A 15,584-nucleotide genomic window follows, 5' to 3' on the forward strand; every position below is an offset into this window, starting at 1 on the left:
ATAAATTCGAAAAGAAGAGGCACAAGCATGTTGGGAAAAGACCCTAGAAACCCAAGCAGAGACATTTGTACTTGGGAGACCATGGAGCCACTGTAATTCCTCAAGTAGGAGAATGGCATGTGAAACATTGTATTTGGTAGTACATGGATTAGAATTGGAAGAGAGGAGCTCCTTCAGAGGTGTTGCAGCGATCAAGGTGGGTGGTGAGGCGGGGCAGGGCTCAGATATGCGGAAATGGAGAGAAAGCTTCAAAATCTGAAAGACACTTCGAAGGCAGAATTACCAAGACTTGGATATAGGGAATAAAGGAGAGGGAAGAGTCAAAGGTGACTGAGAGTTTTCAAGTCTAGAACATTTGAAGAATATTTTCCCTCTTACATCCAACCTTTAACCTTTTCTGAAAATTATCCTGATTAAGTTCACTGAAGTCTTATTTTGTGTTTTTCAGAGTTGGCCAGCCCATCCCAGGGCTTAGGAGAAAGTCAACCCCCTTTCCAGCCCGCATTGGTCACAGTTACTTCCGGAAGAAAGGGAAGACCTATGACGTCCCTGGAGAGTTGGTACCTATGACATCCCGGGAGGCGTCCTTGCTCACTTCATTCGGGCCCTGCAGGCAGTGAAGGGCCTTGGGTCCAGCTCCTCTTTGCACTGGACGCCTGTGGTCCCTCTCTTATGCACTCCAGCACCCCCATCAGCTCCCTCTTCTCCTTCACCAGCCCAGCAGTGAAGAGACTGCTCGGCTGGAAGCAAGGAGATGAAGAGGAAAAATGGGCGGAAAAGGCGGTGGACTCATTAGTGAAGAAGTTAAAGAAGAAGAAAGGAGCCATGGATGAGCTGGAGAGGGCGCTCAGCTGCCCAGGGCAACCCAGCAAGTGTGTGACGATTCCCCGCTCCCTGGACGGGCGGCTGCAGGTGTCCCACCGCAAGGGTTTGCCCCACGTCATTTACTGCCGAGTGTGGCGTTGGCCCGATCTCCAGTCTCACCATGAATTGAAGCCACTGGAGTGCTGTGAGTTCCCATTTGGCTCCAAGCAGAAAGAGGTGTGCATTAACCCCTACCACTACCGCCGTGTGGAGACGCCAGGTGGGTTTCCTTCATGGTTCATTGTAAGAGGTAAGAGGGTGTGTCTCAGTTGGTGGACTACATGGGGCACTGGCAGGAGAAGGACCCCCCCTTCCCGCGAGAGAGGGAGAGAAGAGAGGGAGGTTCGATTTGCAGGAACTGATCCAAATTTTGTAGTCAGAACAATCTAGACAGAAGATATTTTCATTTCAGTATACGTGTAAGCTTTGTGTGATTTTGAAAAATGCAGTTTTATTTTGATGCATTTTGCAGTCATCATCCAGTTCTTGAAAGCTCTTAATATGGCCTCGACATGATCAACTGGAAGAAAATAAACATCCTCCTCCCCATCCCCCTTTCCTGCACTCAGCTGTGCTGAGCTAAACAGGCTGCACTTTCCCCAAAGCTCAAGTAAGTGGACATATCTCCTGCCTGGGTCTGAAAACAGCCAGTGAAAGAGTTGCTGGAAACCCTTCCAAGACTGAACATAGTGGCGGTTAGGGGAGATTGGTGGCTGTTCTTAAATATGGCTTTAAATATAGGAAGGTGTTGTTCCTAAAACTCTTCACACACACGTGTGTGTGTGTGTATCTATATTTCACACACACACACACACACACACCCTTTTGGAGAAGTCTGGTGTTGCTCTTCATTCCTTCACACTGGCTGTAACAATTTGACTACATTTCTCTTTGGATGGAGTGTTCCTATGGCTTGATGGATGCAGTTTTTGTGGGAGCTTCCTCTCCCTGACTGGCCATCTGCCCCATTCCAGGAGACCAAAGGGCTGGCACGTGCACCCTGGGAACTGGCCCATGTCCATTACGAGGCAGTTCTAGGTAGGAAGGCAGGTGGTGGGGGGAGTCCAGCCTGCCTCCTGGCCCCCTCCCAGGCTCAGTTAACCTTGCAGCCGTCCTGGCTAAGTCATGCCCAGCCTATAGCAGTCTTAGTGAGGTGACCTTTCAGGCTCCCAAATCCCACTATCATGCTGTTAAACTGTTGTCAAGGAAGTCACCTGCCTGAACGTGGATGCTTCTCAGGGTCACATCACCCCGGATACAGGGTGAGACTGTGATGAGAAAGGCCCACATTCCTGGTGAATGTGGTGTGCTTTCCCTTGGATCGTGTAGGTCTTTGCTTTGTCCTCTTCTTTCCTGCTTCTCTCTGAGCTATCTTTGCCTACTTTAAAAAAAATGTCGTCAATGAGTTTATGACAGAAATGACTTGATTTCTCTTTTGTTTCTAAGATTTGAATTATATTAAGCATTCAGAATACATCCCATGAAAAATATTTATCAAGCAATCATTTTTCTCTTCCTGAGTAATGTAGTTATAAAATGTGTCTTGTAAGAAGTATCTTGTAAAATGTATCTGGCTTTCCTTTTGAACGCTTGAAACCCTAATTTTAAAGGATTATTTCATGTTTTCATATTATGTGAGGTTCTTTCAGGAATGATAGTGTGAATGTTTTTACATATGGCAGGTAGATTTCATATCATCATGTTTTAGGTTTGAGTTTCCAAAATGAAAGATGGGCAAAGATTGTATTGATTTTAAGGTAATGTTTAAGCTATACCTTTTTTTTTTTTAATTCCTAACTTTGATCTTTTAATAGAAAAAGGCATATTTTGCATCTACCTTTCTGGCTGTGCTTAAAGTCAGTATTTGGAGAACAATGAAGATGATAATGTGCACCAAGTTTGCTGGGTCCCTGATTATCATAAAGCTGAAGTTTTGCCTTTGAAATCTCTCATCTTTTGACCACCTGTTTTAGGAACCTTGAAGGCTGAATTCTGATTTTCTTTATACTCACACAACCACTTAAATAATCAATTTTAGTGCTTTTCAAACTATCTGTAGTGAAGGACCAGTTTTTTAAAAAATTTCCAATCCCTCAAATATCAGTATTTTTGCAATACAAATGAATTACTAGGCAGATGAAACTTTTGAAAGACTTAGAAAATACAAGCTCAATATTTTTTACTATTCATTTCAACAGATATAAAATTACTCTGTCAAGTGGCCGTTAAAGTTTCTAAACACAGACTCTCAGTTTCAGTACTTGTATTTCCACGGACTGGTACCCAGCAGCTGGTAAAATCTCACCAGTCCTCAGACCTCACTTTGTGTGGCTTGCGTCTGGTAGAAGCCGTGCAAAAATGTTTTCATGGCTCATAATGATTTTTCTTCATGCAACTGGAGGTTATTTCAGGAGTATAATTTCTCCTCCGTGTAAAATGCCCACACTCTATCAGAACCACATGACTTTTGAAAAAGATACAAAAGCTTTTTTCAGCTTTGCTCTGCAGTTCCTCATAAGCAGTAACTCCTTCCATTATCTGCCCCCAGGGTAATGCTTAGATAGTGTGGTATTTAAAAGGTGGCATCACATTGAGACCAGTGTCTGTAAGCTCACTAGGTCATATTTGCAAGCAGCAGTTGTGATGCAGAAATAGAATTGAGTAATTAGAAATAGCTATTACTATAGATTGAATGTCTGTGTCCCCCCAAAATTCATATGTTGAGAACCTCATGCCCAAGGTGATAGTATTAAGAGGCAGGGCCTTTAGATGACTAGGTCATGAGGCTAGACCCCCATGAGTGGGATTAGTGTCCTTATAAAAGAGGCCCCAGAGAGACCCCATTCCCTTCCTACCATGTGAGGACACAGTGAGAAGAAGCCAGCCTGCAACCCAGAAGAGGGCTCTCCCCAGAACCTGACCAGGCTGTACCCCTATCTTGGACTGCCCAGCCTCTGGAACTGTGAGAAATAAATTTCTGTTGTTTATAAGCTTCCCAGTCTATGGTATACCTGCTATAGCAGCCCTAAGGGGCTAAGACAGCTGTGTTTTGAGTGAAAGTATTTACAAATATGATCAGTGCAAACCTAAGGTAAACTGAGCTTGTCAGGCTGAATTACAACCAGGATGATACCATCAGTTTTCCTTACAAATCTTCACTGCCTTTGGTTTTACCCAGATGATAGAAACACATTATCAAGATATTTGCCTCAATAAAGAAAAATGCATCCTTTCTTTTCTTTTGGTGCCTCAGACCTGCAGGCCACGGTGGAGTGAAAGTCTCTGCATTCAGATATGAGGGAGTCTGTTTATCAATGCTAAGAATACACTGTAGATATCTTACATTAGAACTGAAGTCACAGTGAGTATCTGAATTCTTCATCCAAAAAAGAAAAATGAGTGTTTATTTGATCTTTGTTAACACTGTGATCAAGAAGCATCACTGGAAAAGAAGTCATATGTCATTTACTATGTCAGCCCCTCACTTTCAGAGTATTCATGAGGCAAGGCATTTTTGTATGCCTGTATATTCATGGATTACATAAAAGGAAATTGAATGGCTTATCATCCAGGTTATTTTTGCACGGTGATGTTGAGTATTTGTTCTATCATGTCATAAGGCATATACAAATACTGGCTTTTGAAGGAGGAAGAAATCATTGTTTCTCTGCCACCCTCATATCTGTAGTGGTTTCACTTAAAACTTTTCATCTACCTGTTGGAGTTTATATTCTACCTGTAGAACTGAAAATTATTGCTTGTTAAGAAGAGGTAAGTGTATGATAGTGGGTAAATGGTGGACTTCGTGATGGATGTTATTGTTATTGTATTGTAATTGTTGTCTGTTTACTCCAAAACATTTACTTTCTATGAAAGTTTTTATTGATACTTGCATGTGATAACAAATCCATAGTGTGATTTGAAACAAGTGCTACCTCAGCCATTTCCAGAAGCAAGCTCTTTTAATCATTCTGGCTTGGTTCTTTTGCTAGTTCTCTCTATTATTACTAAAAAAAACATGAAGATAACTCTAGATAATATACATGTTTCCAAATTTATCACTTTTAGCTAATTTCATTGACTAACATAAAAGATGAAGATTTAGCTAATTTATATTATCTTTTTCCTTTCTTCCTCTTCTCAACCTATATTTTGGTTTCTATTATATTATTATATAAGTTAATATATTAATTATATTATTCTTTTGGCTATTCTATTAGTTTCCATTGTGGGATTTGGTGGTAAGAATTATTCCCCCTTAGAAGAGCATTGATCCATTACCTTCTACTGTCCAGCATCGGTGATGGGAAGTAATAAATCAGTTTCTCATGTCCTTGTACGTGACTTTGAGGTGATCTTCTGGGAGCTTTTAGAATATTCAGTTCGTCCTTAGATGTTTGAAATTCAAGATGGTATGACTAGGTCTGGATCTTTTTTCATTAATTAGGCTGTATACTCTGTGGCTCTTTTCAATCTGATGACATAGATCCTTCTTTAGCTCCGAGACATTTTTGCCTAGTATTTCTTTGATCACTTCGTCCCTCTGTTTTCCCTGCTTCTCTTTCTGGAACTTATGTTGGTGCCAGCTCACCCCTCAACAATACTTCATGGAATAGCTTCTTTCTGCCAAGCCTTGGGACACTTTAGAAGTCAGGAGGAGCTAGGAATGCCTGGACAATGCTTGCCCTTGAGAATTGCATCTGTTCCTGTTTTTGTATAGAATCAGGAGCGAATTGTTCTTTTTAAAGTATGGAACCCAGAAGGAAACATACTAAAATGAACAGACTTTATGTATAAGTTCTCTATCACTGCTTATCTTCTACTTATTCACTTTTGTTACTACTCACTGTTTATCTTTTACTTTATAACTTTTAGTTACCTTTAAGCCTTTCTGCTAAAGGCAAGTAGAATGTTTTTACTTAAGCAGCCGTACGGAGCCTAAAAATTTAGGCTGGTCATCTAAGTAATTCACTGTGGTTTCTGAAGTAAAAATATTCTGGTCATGACTTGGGGTTTCATTGTGAGCAATAGAAAGCGATTTTGCACTAAAAAAACAAACAAACAAAAAACCGCTTTATTGGCAGAATCAAAGGAAGCAGTGAACAGTCAGGTCTCCAGAAGGCCAGGTAATAGGGCAGCTCTGGTCATTTCTGCGATGGGAATGAGTAGGCAATTTTTAGAGCGCTGACATCAGAACGATTCTCTGCTAAACTTTTCGTTAATTGGCTGCGAGGAGAGAAACCATTGCTTCAGCTTGATTCCCAAGCTGTCTTTTGAGGAGGAGATGGGACCTTCGTGGACAGTGTCACGATGAGCACACAGAGTGGTGGACAGGTGGTTCCCAAAGGGAAAACAGGAGTTTATCACCCAAAAATGGATAGACGAAAAGCAGCCCGCCCCCACTCTCCTTTGGGCGGGTGAGCCGAGGTTCTAACGTACTGGTTCCTTCCTCCCCCCAGTTCTGCCTCCCGTGCTCGTGCCCAGACACAGCGAGTACAACCCGCAGCTGAGCCTCCTGGCCAAGTTCCGCAGCGCGTCCCTGCACAGCGAGCCGCTCATGCCGCACAACGCCACCTACCCCGACTCCTTCCAGCAGCCTCCGTGCCCAGCCTTCCCTCCGTCGCCCGGGCCCCCGTTCCCGCAGTCCCCGTGCACAGCCGGCTACCCTCACTCCCCGGGAAGCCCTTCCGAGCCGGAGAGCCCCTTCCAGCACTCAGGTCAGTGGAAGCCGCGGTCTCCCGGGATACGAGTACCCTACACAGTTGTGTAGGCGGGGCCATCGTAAAATCCAGCGCTGCCACTTGTAGTTCACACAGCAGTTTCCTGCGGGCCGTTGGACCCTGCCCACCCTAACCAGATCAGGACTCTACCCATTTTGGAGCAGTTATCAATTTCTTTCTTTTTTAAAAAAAATTTTATTGGGGTATAATTGATTTACAGTGTTGTGTTAGTTTCAGTTGTACAGCAAAGTGAATCAGTTATACATGTACATATATCCACTCTTTTTTTAGATTCTTTTCCCATGTAGGCCATTACAGAGTATGGAGTAGCATTCCCTGTGCTATACAGGAGGTCCCTATTAGTTACCTATTTTATATATAGTAGTGTGTATATGTCAATCCCAATCTTCCAATTTATCCCTGTACAATCCAGTGGCATCAGGTACATTGACACTGTTGTGCAACCATCACCACGATCTATTTCCAAAATTTTTTCATCACCCCAAACAGAAACTCTGTGCCTGTTAAGCAGTAGGTCCCCATTACGTCTTCCTCTAGCCCCTGGTAAGCTTTTATCTACTTTCTGCCTCTGTGGATTTGCCTGTTCTAGGTACCTTATATAAATGGAACCGTACAATATTTGTGGGGTTTTTTGTGTCTGACTTATTTCACTTAGCACGGTGTTTTTCACAGTCCATCCAGATTGTAGCAGTATCAGTTGCTCCATTTTTGTAACTGAACAATAGTCCATTGTATGGATATACCACATTTTAAAAATATCCATTCATTGGTTGATGGATATTTGGGTTGTTTCTACCTTTGGCTCTTGTGAGTAATGTTGCTATGAACATTGATGTTCAAGTATTTGTTCGAGTCCCTGCTTTTACTTCCTTTGGGTACATACCTAGGAATGGAACTGATGGGTCATATGAACTCTACGTTCAGCCCCTTAATTTTGTAGATAGATTGACTCAAGGACTTACAAAAGGGTCCCCTTTATAACTTTTGCACCAGGGTTGTAGTTCATTTTCTATTAGGGAAATGCCTTATCACTGGCACTGCGGTGTGGTCCATGGACCACGTGCATTAAAATCATCAGCAATGCCTGTTAAAACCTGCATGGCTGCATCCAGCCACTGATCTATTGACTCACAATTTCGGGGGGTGGGCCCAGGAATCTGCATTTTAACAGGTTCCACTGACGATTTTTATGCCCACTTAAGTGTGAGAACTACTTGGATGGACAATTTAGTTCAACAAAAGCAGTGGAGTTAATGCCATTGAACTCCACTGCTAACATAACAAGACCATTTTGAACCGACATGAGGAATGTGAACAGAAGGAATCATTTGTTCTGAGGTCCTTGATAAAGAGTTTTCTCTCTGCCTCAGGAGTTTTTACTGTTTTGAATTAATTTCTGATAACATGTTATCAACTGACTGCATACCATTTGCCTAATTATGATCATCTGATCATAAAACTGACATCTGGGGAGAAGAGCCCTTCTTAGCATGCCTTGGGCACAAGCTTATAATCAGGTTTCAGCCATTCTGTGTTTTGGGGGCCATATTTTGAACTGTGTTGAGTCCGAGTTTCCCTTTGGCCATTGTACAATCCATGGCACCAGAGGAACTGAAAATTAAATTCACTTCAAAGAATGTTTAGCGTTCTCTGTTTTGAAAGCCAGGTAACAGACTATAGAGAAAAGCTAGGAGAATAGCTCCTAGATTTGAAGGTCCCATCATGAAGTCATTTGAACCCAATAATAACTCATAAGTCAGAGGGACAGCGAATCAACCCTCTAGTGAGGGCCTCAGGACAACCAGTTTCTCCTGGAGGACTGTCCCAGTGTCACCATTAGAATGGCCCCCTTACATTACTGGTCTTTCTGTTAGCAGTGACACTGTCCACCAAAGCCGGGAGTTTAGCGGCAGAAAGGGTTGACTCAAGCTGTCCTTGTGTAGTCTATCAGTTTGATGTTCCTTTGTTTTACTGCTTTCTTTTAGTTGACACACCACCCCCACCTTATAATGCCGCCAAAGCCCCAGGGACCCAGAATGCCTGACCTATAGATGCCACAGCTGAGAGTCACTTAGTACTGTCAGTGCCTAACGGAGGTCACTTGGCAGATGAACGGCCAAATGTAGCTGTTTTCCAAGAGTACTTCCTATTACCACCTCCCTTCTGGGAAACAAAGAAAAAAGCAAAAGAAAACAAAACGTGCCAGCCTGCTGTTTCATAAGTGTTGTCAAGGGCAGATAGCATGGTTTCGCATTTTGACTTTGGCATTCCTCAGTCCCATAGAGTGAATGTTTTGTGTGTTATCCTGGTTAGTAGAACAAGTAAATTTTAAATTTTAACCGAACATTTACGAGTCTGTAGTTCTGGATGTTTTAGTATGGAATTAGGTATTTAAGAAGTCAGTAATTTTGTCCCGTTTGTGTTTCTTTACTATAATAAGTTTATAGTAATGTCTTTCATTTGGCTTAGAGGAGTGCTCTTCAAAATATGTATATAGCTTTTACATAATTTTATTTGTGTCCTGTAATAGGCTAGATAAATATTGCTCCACTTTAATGTTCATACAGACCACGTGGCGATCTTGTATAAATGCAGATTTTGATTCCCTAGATCTGGGGTGCTTTCCAAGAATCTGCATTCCTAACAAGCTCCCAGGTGATGCAGTGGCTGCAGTTCCAGGAACCATGCCGAGCAGGGAGGGTCAAAGCGCTTTACTATCTAAAGTATCTCAGAGGGAATTCTTTCATAAGTGAAGGTCCATTTGGAAATCAAATAATAACCCCCTAATTTATCTGTTTTGTGAGTTCATATTTTAGTGCATATAGGAACACACTCTAGACACAAGAATTACTAGAATATTCAAAGAAAAGAAAGATACTATAATCAATAGAAAGGCAGAGAAAGAGTGTGAGGGGCGAAGAAAAAAACCCACCAAATTTGGGTTAGTGGCAACTTAACTTTGAAAAATTTGGGGTGAAAACATAACATTCATGGATTTCCTAATGAAATAGACCTCTCCCTTTAAAATATTTTTATGCCATAATTATCCCATATGTACACAAAGGAGAATGTGAGTCTATGTGGACATTATTTTTTCTTTCTTAAATAAAATCCTATGCAGTGTTTTAGGTTTGATTTTTACATATTCGAACAAATTTTTTTCAGCTTTAGATCATTAGAAAAGGATACTCTTTGCCACGGGGATTCAGTTTGGCACTGCAACAGTAAGATGCTGTCGTCTGTAAAGATGAGGTGACCTGGCAGCTTCCTTTTAGCTGTGTTTCCTTTCGGGGGGATGAAGTTTACATGGATCCACTCATATCGCTGTTGCCTGGCCCCTCAATTCTAGTAAACATGTTTACAAAGCCTCCATCCATGGGAGAATCACAAGGACGGTGGCCCCTGTGCACAGGTACATGGACCAGATGAGCTACCTGCCAGCAGCTTCCGTGGAAGAGGCAGGTTTGTAAAGATCACACAGCAGCCTCCTGGGTCTTGCAGCCGGCTTTCTGGTGAACAGCGGTAACCGCAGTTTCCTGGTGGAGTCGTGAGCTGGGAGGCACGAGCGTGGCGGTAGTGATGTCCTGTCTGGTCCGTTTTCTTTCAGATTTTCGGCCGGTTTGCTACGAGGAGCCGCAGCACTGGTGCTCAGTCGCCTACTATGAACTGAACAACCGTGTTGGGGAGACGTTCCAGGCTTCCTCCCGAAGTGTGCTTATTGATGGATTCACAGACCCTTCAAATAACAGGAACAGATTCTGTCTCGGACTTCTTTCTAATGTAAACAGAAACTCAACGATAGAAAATACCAGAAGACACATAGGAAAGGGTAAAAGCAAATATGTAGTTCCTTCCTATATTCATCTGAGCTAAAACGTGGAAATAGAAACAAGCCATGGATTGGCTGCATGACCTAGTGGGACGATCCCAGGGCTGGGATCTGGGAGACCATTCTGGGGATATTGTTGGGAAAAGCATGGGAGGTCTTGTAACCTTAGTGTCTGTACCTCTGAGGTCGGCACAGCATCTTCTGGGGGGTGGTGTAGGGTGGGTATTAGGAGGACGAACAAGATGATAAATATGAGAACAGGATGAAATTATTATTTTTATTCATTTATTTATTTGGCTGCGCCGGGTCTTAGTTGCGGCGTGCTGGCTTCTCGCTAGCGGTGGCATGCGGGTTTTTTCTAATTGTGGCATGCAGGCTCCAGGGCACGTGGGCTCTGTAGTTGTGGCACGCAGGCTTAGTTGCCCCACGGCATGTGGGATCTTAGTTCCCCGACCAGGGATCGAACCTGCATCCCCTGCATTGGAAGGCAGATTCTTTACCACTGGACCACCAGGGAAGTCCCAGGATGATATTATTGAAGAGAAGTATTATGAATTATTTTTGAATTGCCTGAAATGCTAAATAGGATAACTTCTGAAGAAGAGGAGTTCTGGCTGGATGATTATTTATATCAGGTGAAGTTACCTTTAGAGACTGAGAAGCCAGGCAGTTTAAAAAATCGTTGAGTTATTAATGTCAGGAAGCCTTTGGTAGGTGATTGGGGTTCTCTTGTGTCCAGGCTTTGTTACAACAGCCGAATAAGCACAGGCCTCACTGGGGTCTGGCTGTGATGCTTTTGGAGCCTGTCTCATTGGCATGATCAATCCCAGCTGAGCATGAGGCCTCGTTGAGGATTTTAAGTTCTTTTCTATTCGAATAGTTGGCAGTGTCTGAATGGTGCCTGGTTGTCCAGTATTCTACTCTGGAATCACAGGTGTAAAGAACCTTCAGAGTCATTTGATCTTTTCTCTCCCCATCTAGCACTTATACCACCTTGGGAAGTAGCCACGAGCCTTTTATTTCAAATTTCCAGGGGAGAGTCATTATTTCACTTACGATGCTTCCTGTATTCTTCCTAACATACGTCCTAAATGTCTCCTGTTGTAAACCTACAGACCATTGACTAGAGACAGGCTGAGTTCCTTCACTGATGTTGACTCTTAATGGCAAAAGTTACTTTGTTTATTTTATCCTGTATCTTTCCATAGTAGCTTTGAGGTGGCTTACAAGAAACCTTTACAGTGAAATGATAAATGAAAAATAGAAAATCAGGAGCTGGGGGTGAGTGGGAGAGAAGAATACAGGTATGTCATCTCCAAGAGTTACCATTGTAATTGTAACCATTGTGATTGTGATTAAACTTTTCCTCTGGAGGTCGGAAAAAGGAAACTTAATCTGCAATGTAACTTTTATCCCAAAGGAGGAAACATAGTCATTCTCAAAGGAAGTAATATTTTGACTGAAATCGTAAATATCTCAGGTATGGTTTTACTTTTAAATGATTTTTATAAGAATCTTCAGGTGAAATCTAAAGGTAGAACATTGAAACGTAATGTTGTAGAGTTGTTTGCTAAAGGGCTTTACAGATAGGTCTGCATATTGGACTTCTACTTATGCCACTTGATCTAAAAATAGAATTAAAATATGCAAGGACTGTTAAATACCTTCTGGGAAACTTTCTGCAAGTAGTTTGTTCAAGGTGCTGCTGATGTGGATGGACAGATGTGGAAGGTTGGTGTCATGTTAGTAACTGAGAGATAATCCATAGGGTTAAAAAAAAAAAATAGGAGCAAGAGCCAGGACTGGTGACCTGTTACAAAAACCAGCAAGCCTAGGAAATGCTCACCTGGATGGAAGGGTACTCCACCCTCAACATGGTCCCCAAGGCAAAGGCACAATTTTCTTAGAAAGCTGCTTTGGAATTATCCTAAGGTGCAAAGATAATTTTTTTAAGGGGCTACAAGCCATGCCATAAAGCATGGCATGGAATATTTCAAAGCAAGAGCTACTGGTTTCTGTGAGGTCAGGGGACTCTCTATCAGGGGCCCCCATGGATTATCTGGTTCTGAGCTGTATGGCTTCCTGGAGCACCAGCCTGAGTAAGTTTGCAGCCAAATGCACCATGAGGTTAGTGAATAAGTTAACGTGTTCTGTGGAGCTAGTTGCTAGAGACAGACCACACAGCTATGCATTCATCTCGCAAATATTTACTGAGCATTTAATCTTAGCCAGACGGTTCTGCCACTAGGGATACAGCAGTGGGAAACAAACAAGACAAAACAAAAATCCCTGGCTTTGTGGATTACCTACAACTAAGGAAAGACAAACAAATAATACACGCACGTGCACACACACACACACGTCAAATGATAATTGTACAGAGAAAAACAAAGGAGGGGAAGGGAATGGGGAGGGTAGCCAGGGCAGGCTTCCTAAGGAGGTGACATTTGAGCAGAGAGCTAAAGAGGGAATCGACAGTGTCGGTAGCAGCGGGGAAAGCTTTCCAAGCAAAGGGAAACAGCAGGTACAAAGGCCCTGAAGCCTGCCTGGCATAGTGAGGAAAAGCAGGGATGTCAGAGTGAGTGGAACAGTGAGCAAGGGAGTGAGGAAGTCATAGAAGAGGGGACAGGACCGGGTCTCAGGGCCTAGAAGCCATGGAGAGTGCTTTAACTTTGCCTGTGTGACATAGGAAGATGGAGTTAAGTTGGAGTTTATAGATCTGAGTTTTCACTTCAGAAGGATCCCCTGGCTGTTACATCGAGATGAGACTATAGGCGGCGGGGGGGCAAAGGTGGAAGGTATCTACAAAAAAAAAATCTTTTTATTATGGTTAATTATGGGCCATTTCTCCCCTCAGTAGTATCACTTGCTTTGAGGTCACTTCCGGTTTGTGTTCCTTGCCACTTAAGTTAGGGAAGATGGCTGGTCCTCTAAAGAAAGTTCATGCCACCACCGGTCAGCAGTGTATGTACTTTGAGTTGTTTTCTGTGGCGGCGATGGTTTATGCTGACTCACCCGTGCTCTTTCATCCTGCTTTCCGTCTAATGCAATGCACTGTGGGGCAGCAGGCTTGGTACCAAGCCTTCATTTGTGCCCTTACAACAGTAACAAATCTATTGCTTTGACCTCTCTGGCCAAGTGCCTTAAATAGCCATAGGCTAGTCAGCACTAGAATAGCGGGGGGTGGGGCGGGGTGGGGGTCTGCTGCTTCAGTGTCAGAGCAGAGGCAGGACTTCGAAGAACCTGGAAGAGTGCATTCTACATGAAGTCTGTCCATATTCTTCCTTGAAGACCACTTGAACCCTTTCAAATGACTGATACTGCCCCCACTGATTTTCCCTAATGTGTGAGGCACCCTGGCAGACTCTTACTCATATTATTTTTATTGTCGCCCTACAAGTTAGGATTTCTTAGTCCCATTTTATGGATGAGGCAATGGAAGGCCAGAGAATTCAGTGGCGTACCTATGGTCCCACGAGTGATGTGGGTTTGCACCCATGGCTGGCTGTAAGGTCCAGTCGCTCCCTTCTGGAGGGGAGGGACCCTGCTGCTTTTTCATCTCGGCCCCTCTTAGTTCAGCACTTGAGGAGTTGAATCTTTCGATATGGAATGAAAATACTTATCATATGCTGCAGGCATGATATGTCAGAATCACCTCTGAGATCTTGAAATAAGGCCCTCATAGTACTAAAGTGATGAAATTTTACAATGATTTACTTTAAAAATGTAAATCAGAGAAGATTTTGTGTTTTCCCCACAAGAATATTCTAGAAAAGGAGTACCTCACTGAGTCACACAGAGCTTCATCGGAGGATTATAAGGATCTTTACAGAAAAAAAGATGAAGAACTGCTGACATATCATACCTATCTGTGCGCAAAATAAAGCAAAGGTTATTTTTTGATGTTTTGGAAGTGATGGAATAGCCAATTTGGATCACTGGAGTATAAAACGTGCCTGCTTTTTTAGAGTGGCTTTTAGGATGGCCCCGATTTCCAAATAATGAGGAAAACCGCAGTTTTGAATGGACTGCATGGACATATGTGTGCTGCTCTCAAGGTCATTGAGGTTGGATTACATTTCTTAGAAATGCACAACTTAATATAATCCTAATCAATAGCACTGTCATTTCTGAGCACCTACGATTTGTGCTGTAACTGAAGTCAGAGCTGTTGACCTTGGTAATGAGCCTGTGCCGGGGTCTTGATGTGAAAGGACACTTGGAGCAGGACAGGGAGGTTTCTCCTTTGCAGCTGCAGACATGCTGTGTGTGTCCTGGCTGCTGGCTGTTCTTCCTCTCACGGGAGAAGGAGTGGGTGATTATAATTCCTGAGGCATTAGCCCCAGGGATTAAACTTACTGAGGCAAACCAAGACCTTCCCCGAACATAATTATCATAGATTCCAAATCACTGAATTGCTTTTGGAATTAGTTTTTCACCTTTTAATGAATCTTTATTTTCTTGCACATCTCAGCTTGTTCTGTAGAATCCTAGTAATGCTTCCATGTTTTATGAAAGGAATTATCCTGAGGCAAGGGTTTGGTTTGTCAGTTCCTTAGAAGGGGGGTCTGCACCTCAGGGTGATTTTTTTAAAAAATATATTTATTTATATTTGGCTGCATTGGGTCTTCCTTGCTGTGCGCGGGCTTTCTCTGGTTGCAGCGAGCGGGGGCTACTCTTCGTTGTGGTGCGCGGGCTTCTCATTGTGGTGGCTTCTCTTTCTTGCCAAGCATGGGCTCTGAGCGCGCAGGCTTCTGTAGTTGTGGCTCGCGGGCTCTAGAGCACAGGCTCAGTAGTTGTGGCGCACGGGCTTAGTTGCTCCGCGGCATGTGGGATCTTCCCAGACCAGGGCTCGAACCCGTGTTCCCTGCATTGGCAGGTGGATTCTTAACCACTGCGCCACCAGGGAAGTCCTCAGGGTGATTTTTGGATTGCTTCTTTCCCAATGGATTTAGTTTCCCAGTCTCAAAATGTCCTTTCCATTCTGCCTTTGAATGTGTATAAGGTTTCTCATCCCTGAAAAAGCAAATCCTAAAAAATTTTAACACAGAATGTCATACTGTTGCAGTTATTACACAGGGCATTGAAGAGTACTTCATGAGAAAATGTTCACACTATTTTTTTTTTTTTTTTTTTTTTTTTTTTTTTTT

At 42.9% G+C, this 15,584-nt stretch overlaps 1 protein-coding gene across 3 annotated transcripts in view; it reads left to right on the plus strand.

Annotated features, from left to right (window-relative positions):
* The first annotated feature begins 445 nt into the window (after positions 1-445).
* The window catches only part of SMAD9 (SMAD family member 9), a 23,027-nt gene continuing 7,888 nt past the window's right edge, over positions 446-15,584 (plus strand). Inside the window, exons 1-3 of one of the 3 annotated variants that reach the window (XM_024755657.1) lie at positions 449-1,084; positions 6,324-6,581; positions 10,213-10,434. In XM_024755657.1, the coding sequence (XP_024611425.1) occupies positions 673-1,084; positions 6,324-6,581; positions 10,213-10,434 (892 nt within the window). In that variant the 5' untranslated portion in view covers positions 449-672. Of the gene's footprint in view, positions 1,115-6,323; positions 6,582-10,212; positions 10,435-15,584 lie in introns of all 3 variants that reach the window. The other 2 variants (XM_024755656.1, XM_024755658.1) reach the window with 2 other exon arrangements.

Source organism: Neophocaena asiaeorientalis, unplaced genomic scaffold (assembly GCF_003031525.2).
Source record: "Neophocaena asiaeorientalis asiaeorientalis breed wild unplaced genomic scaffold, Neophocaena_asiaeorientalis_V1.1 scaffold59, whole genome shotgun sequence".
Lineage (NCBI taxonomy): Eukaryota > Metazoa > Chordata > Mammalia > Artiodactyla > Phocoenidae > Neophocaena > Neophocaena asiaeorientalis.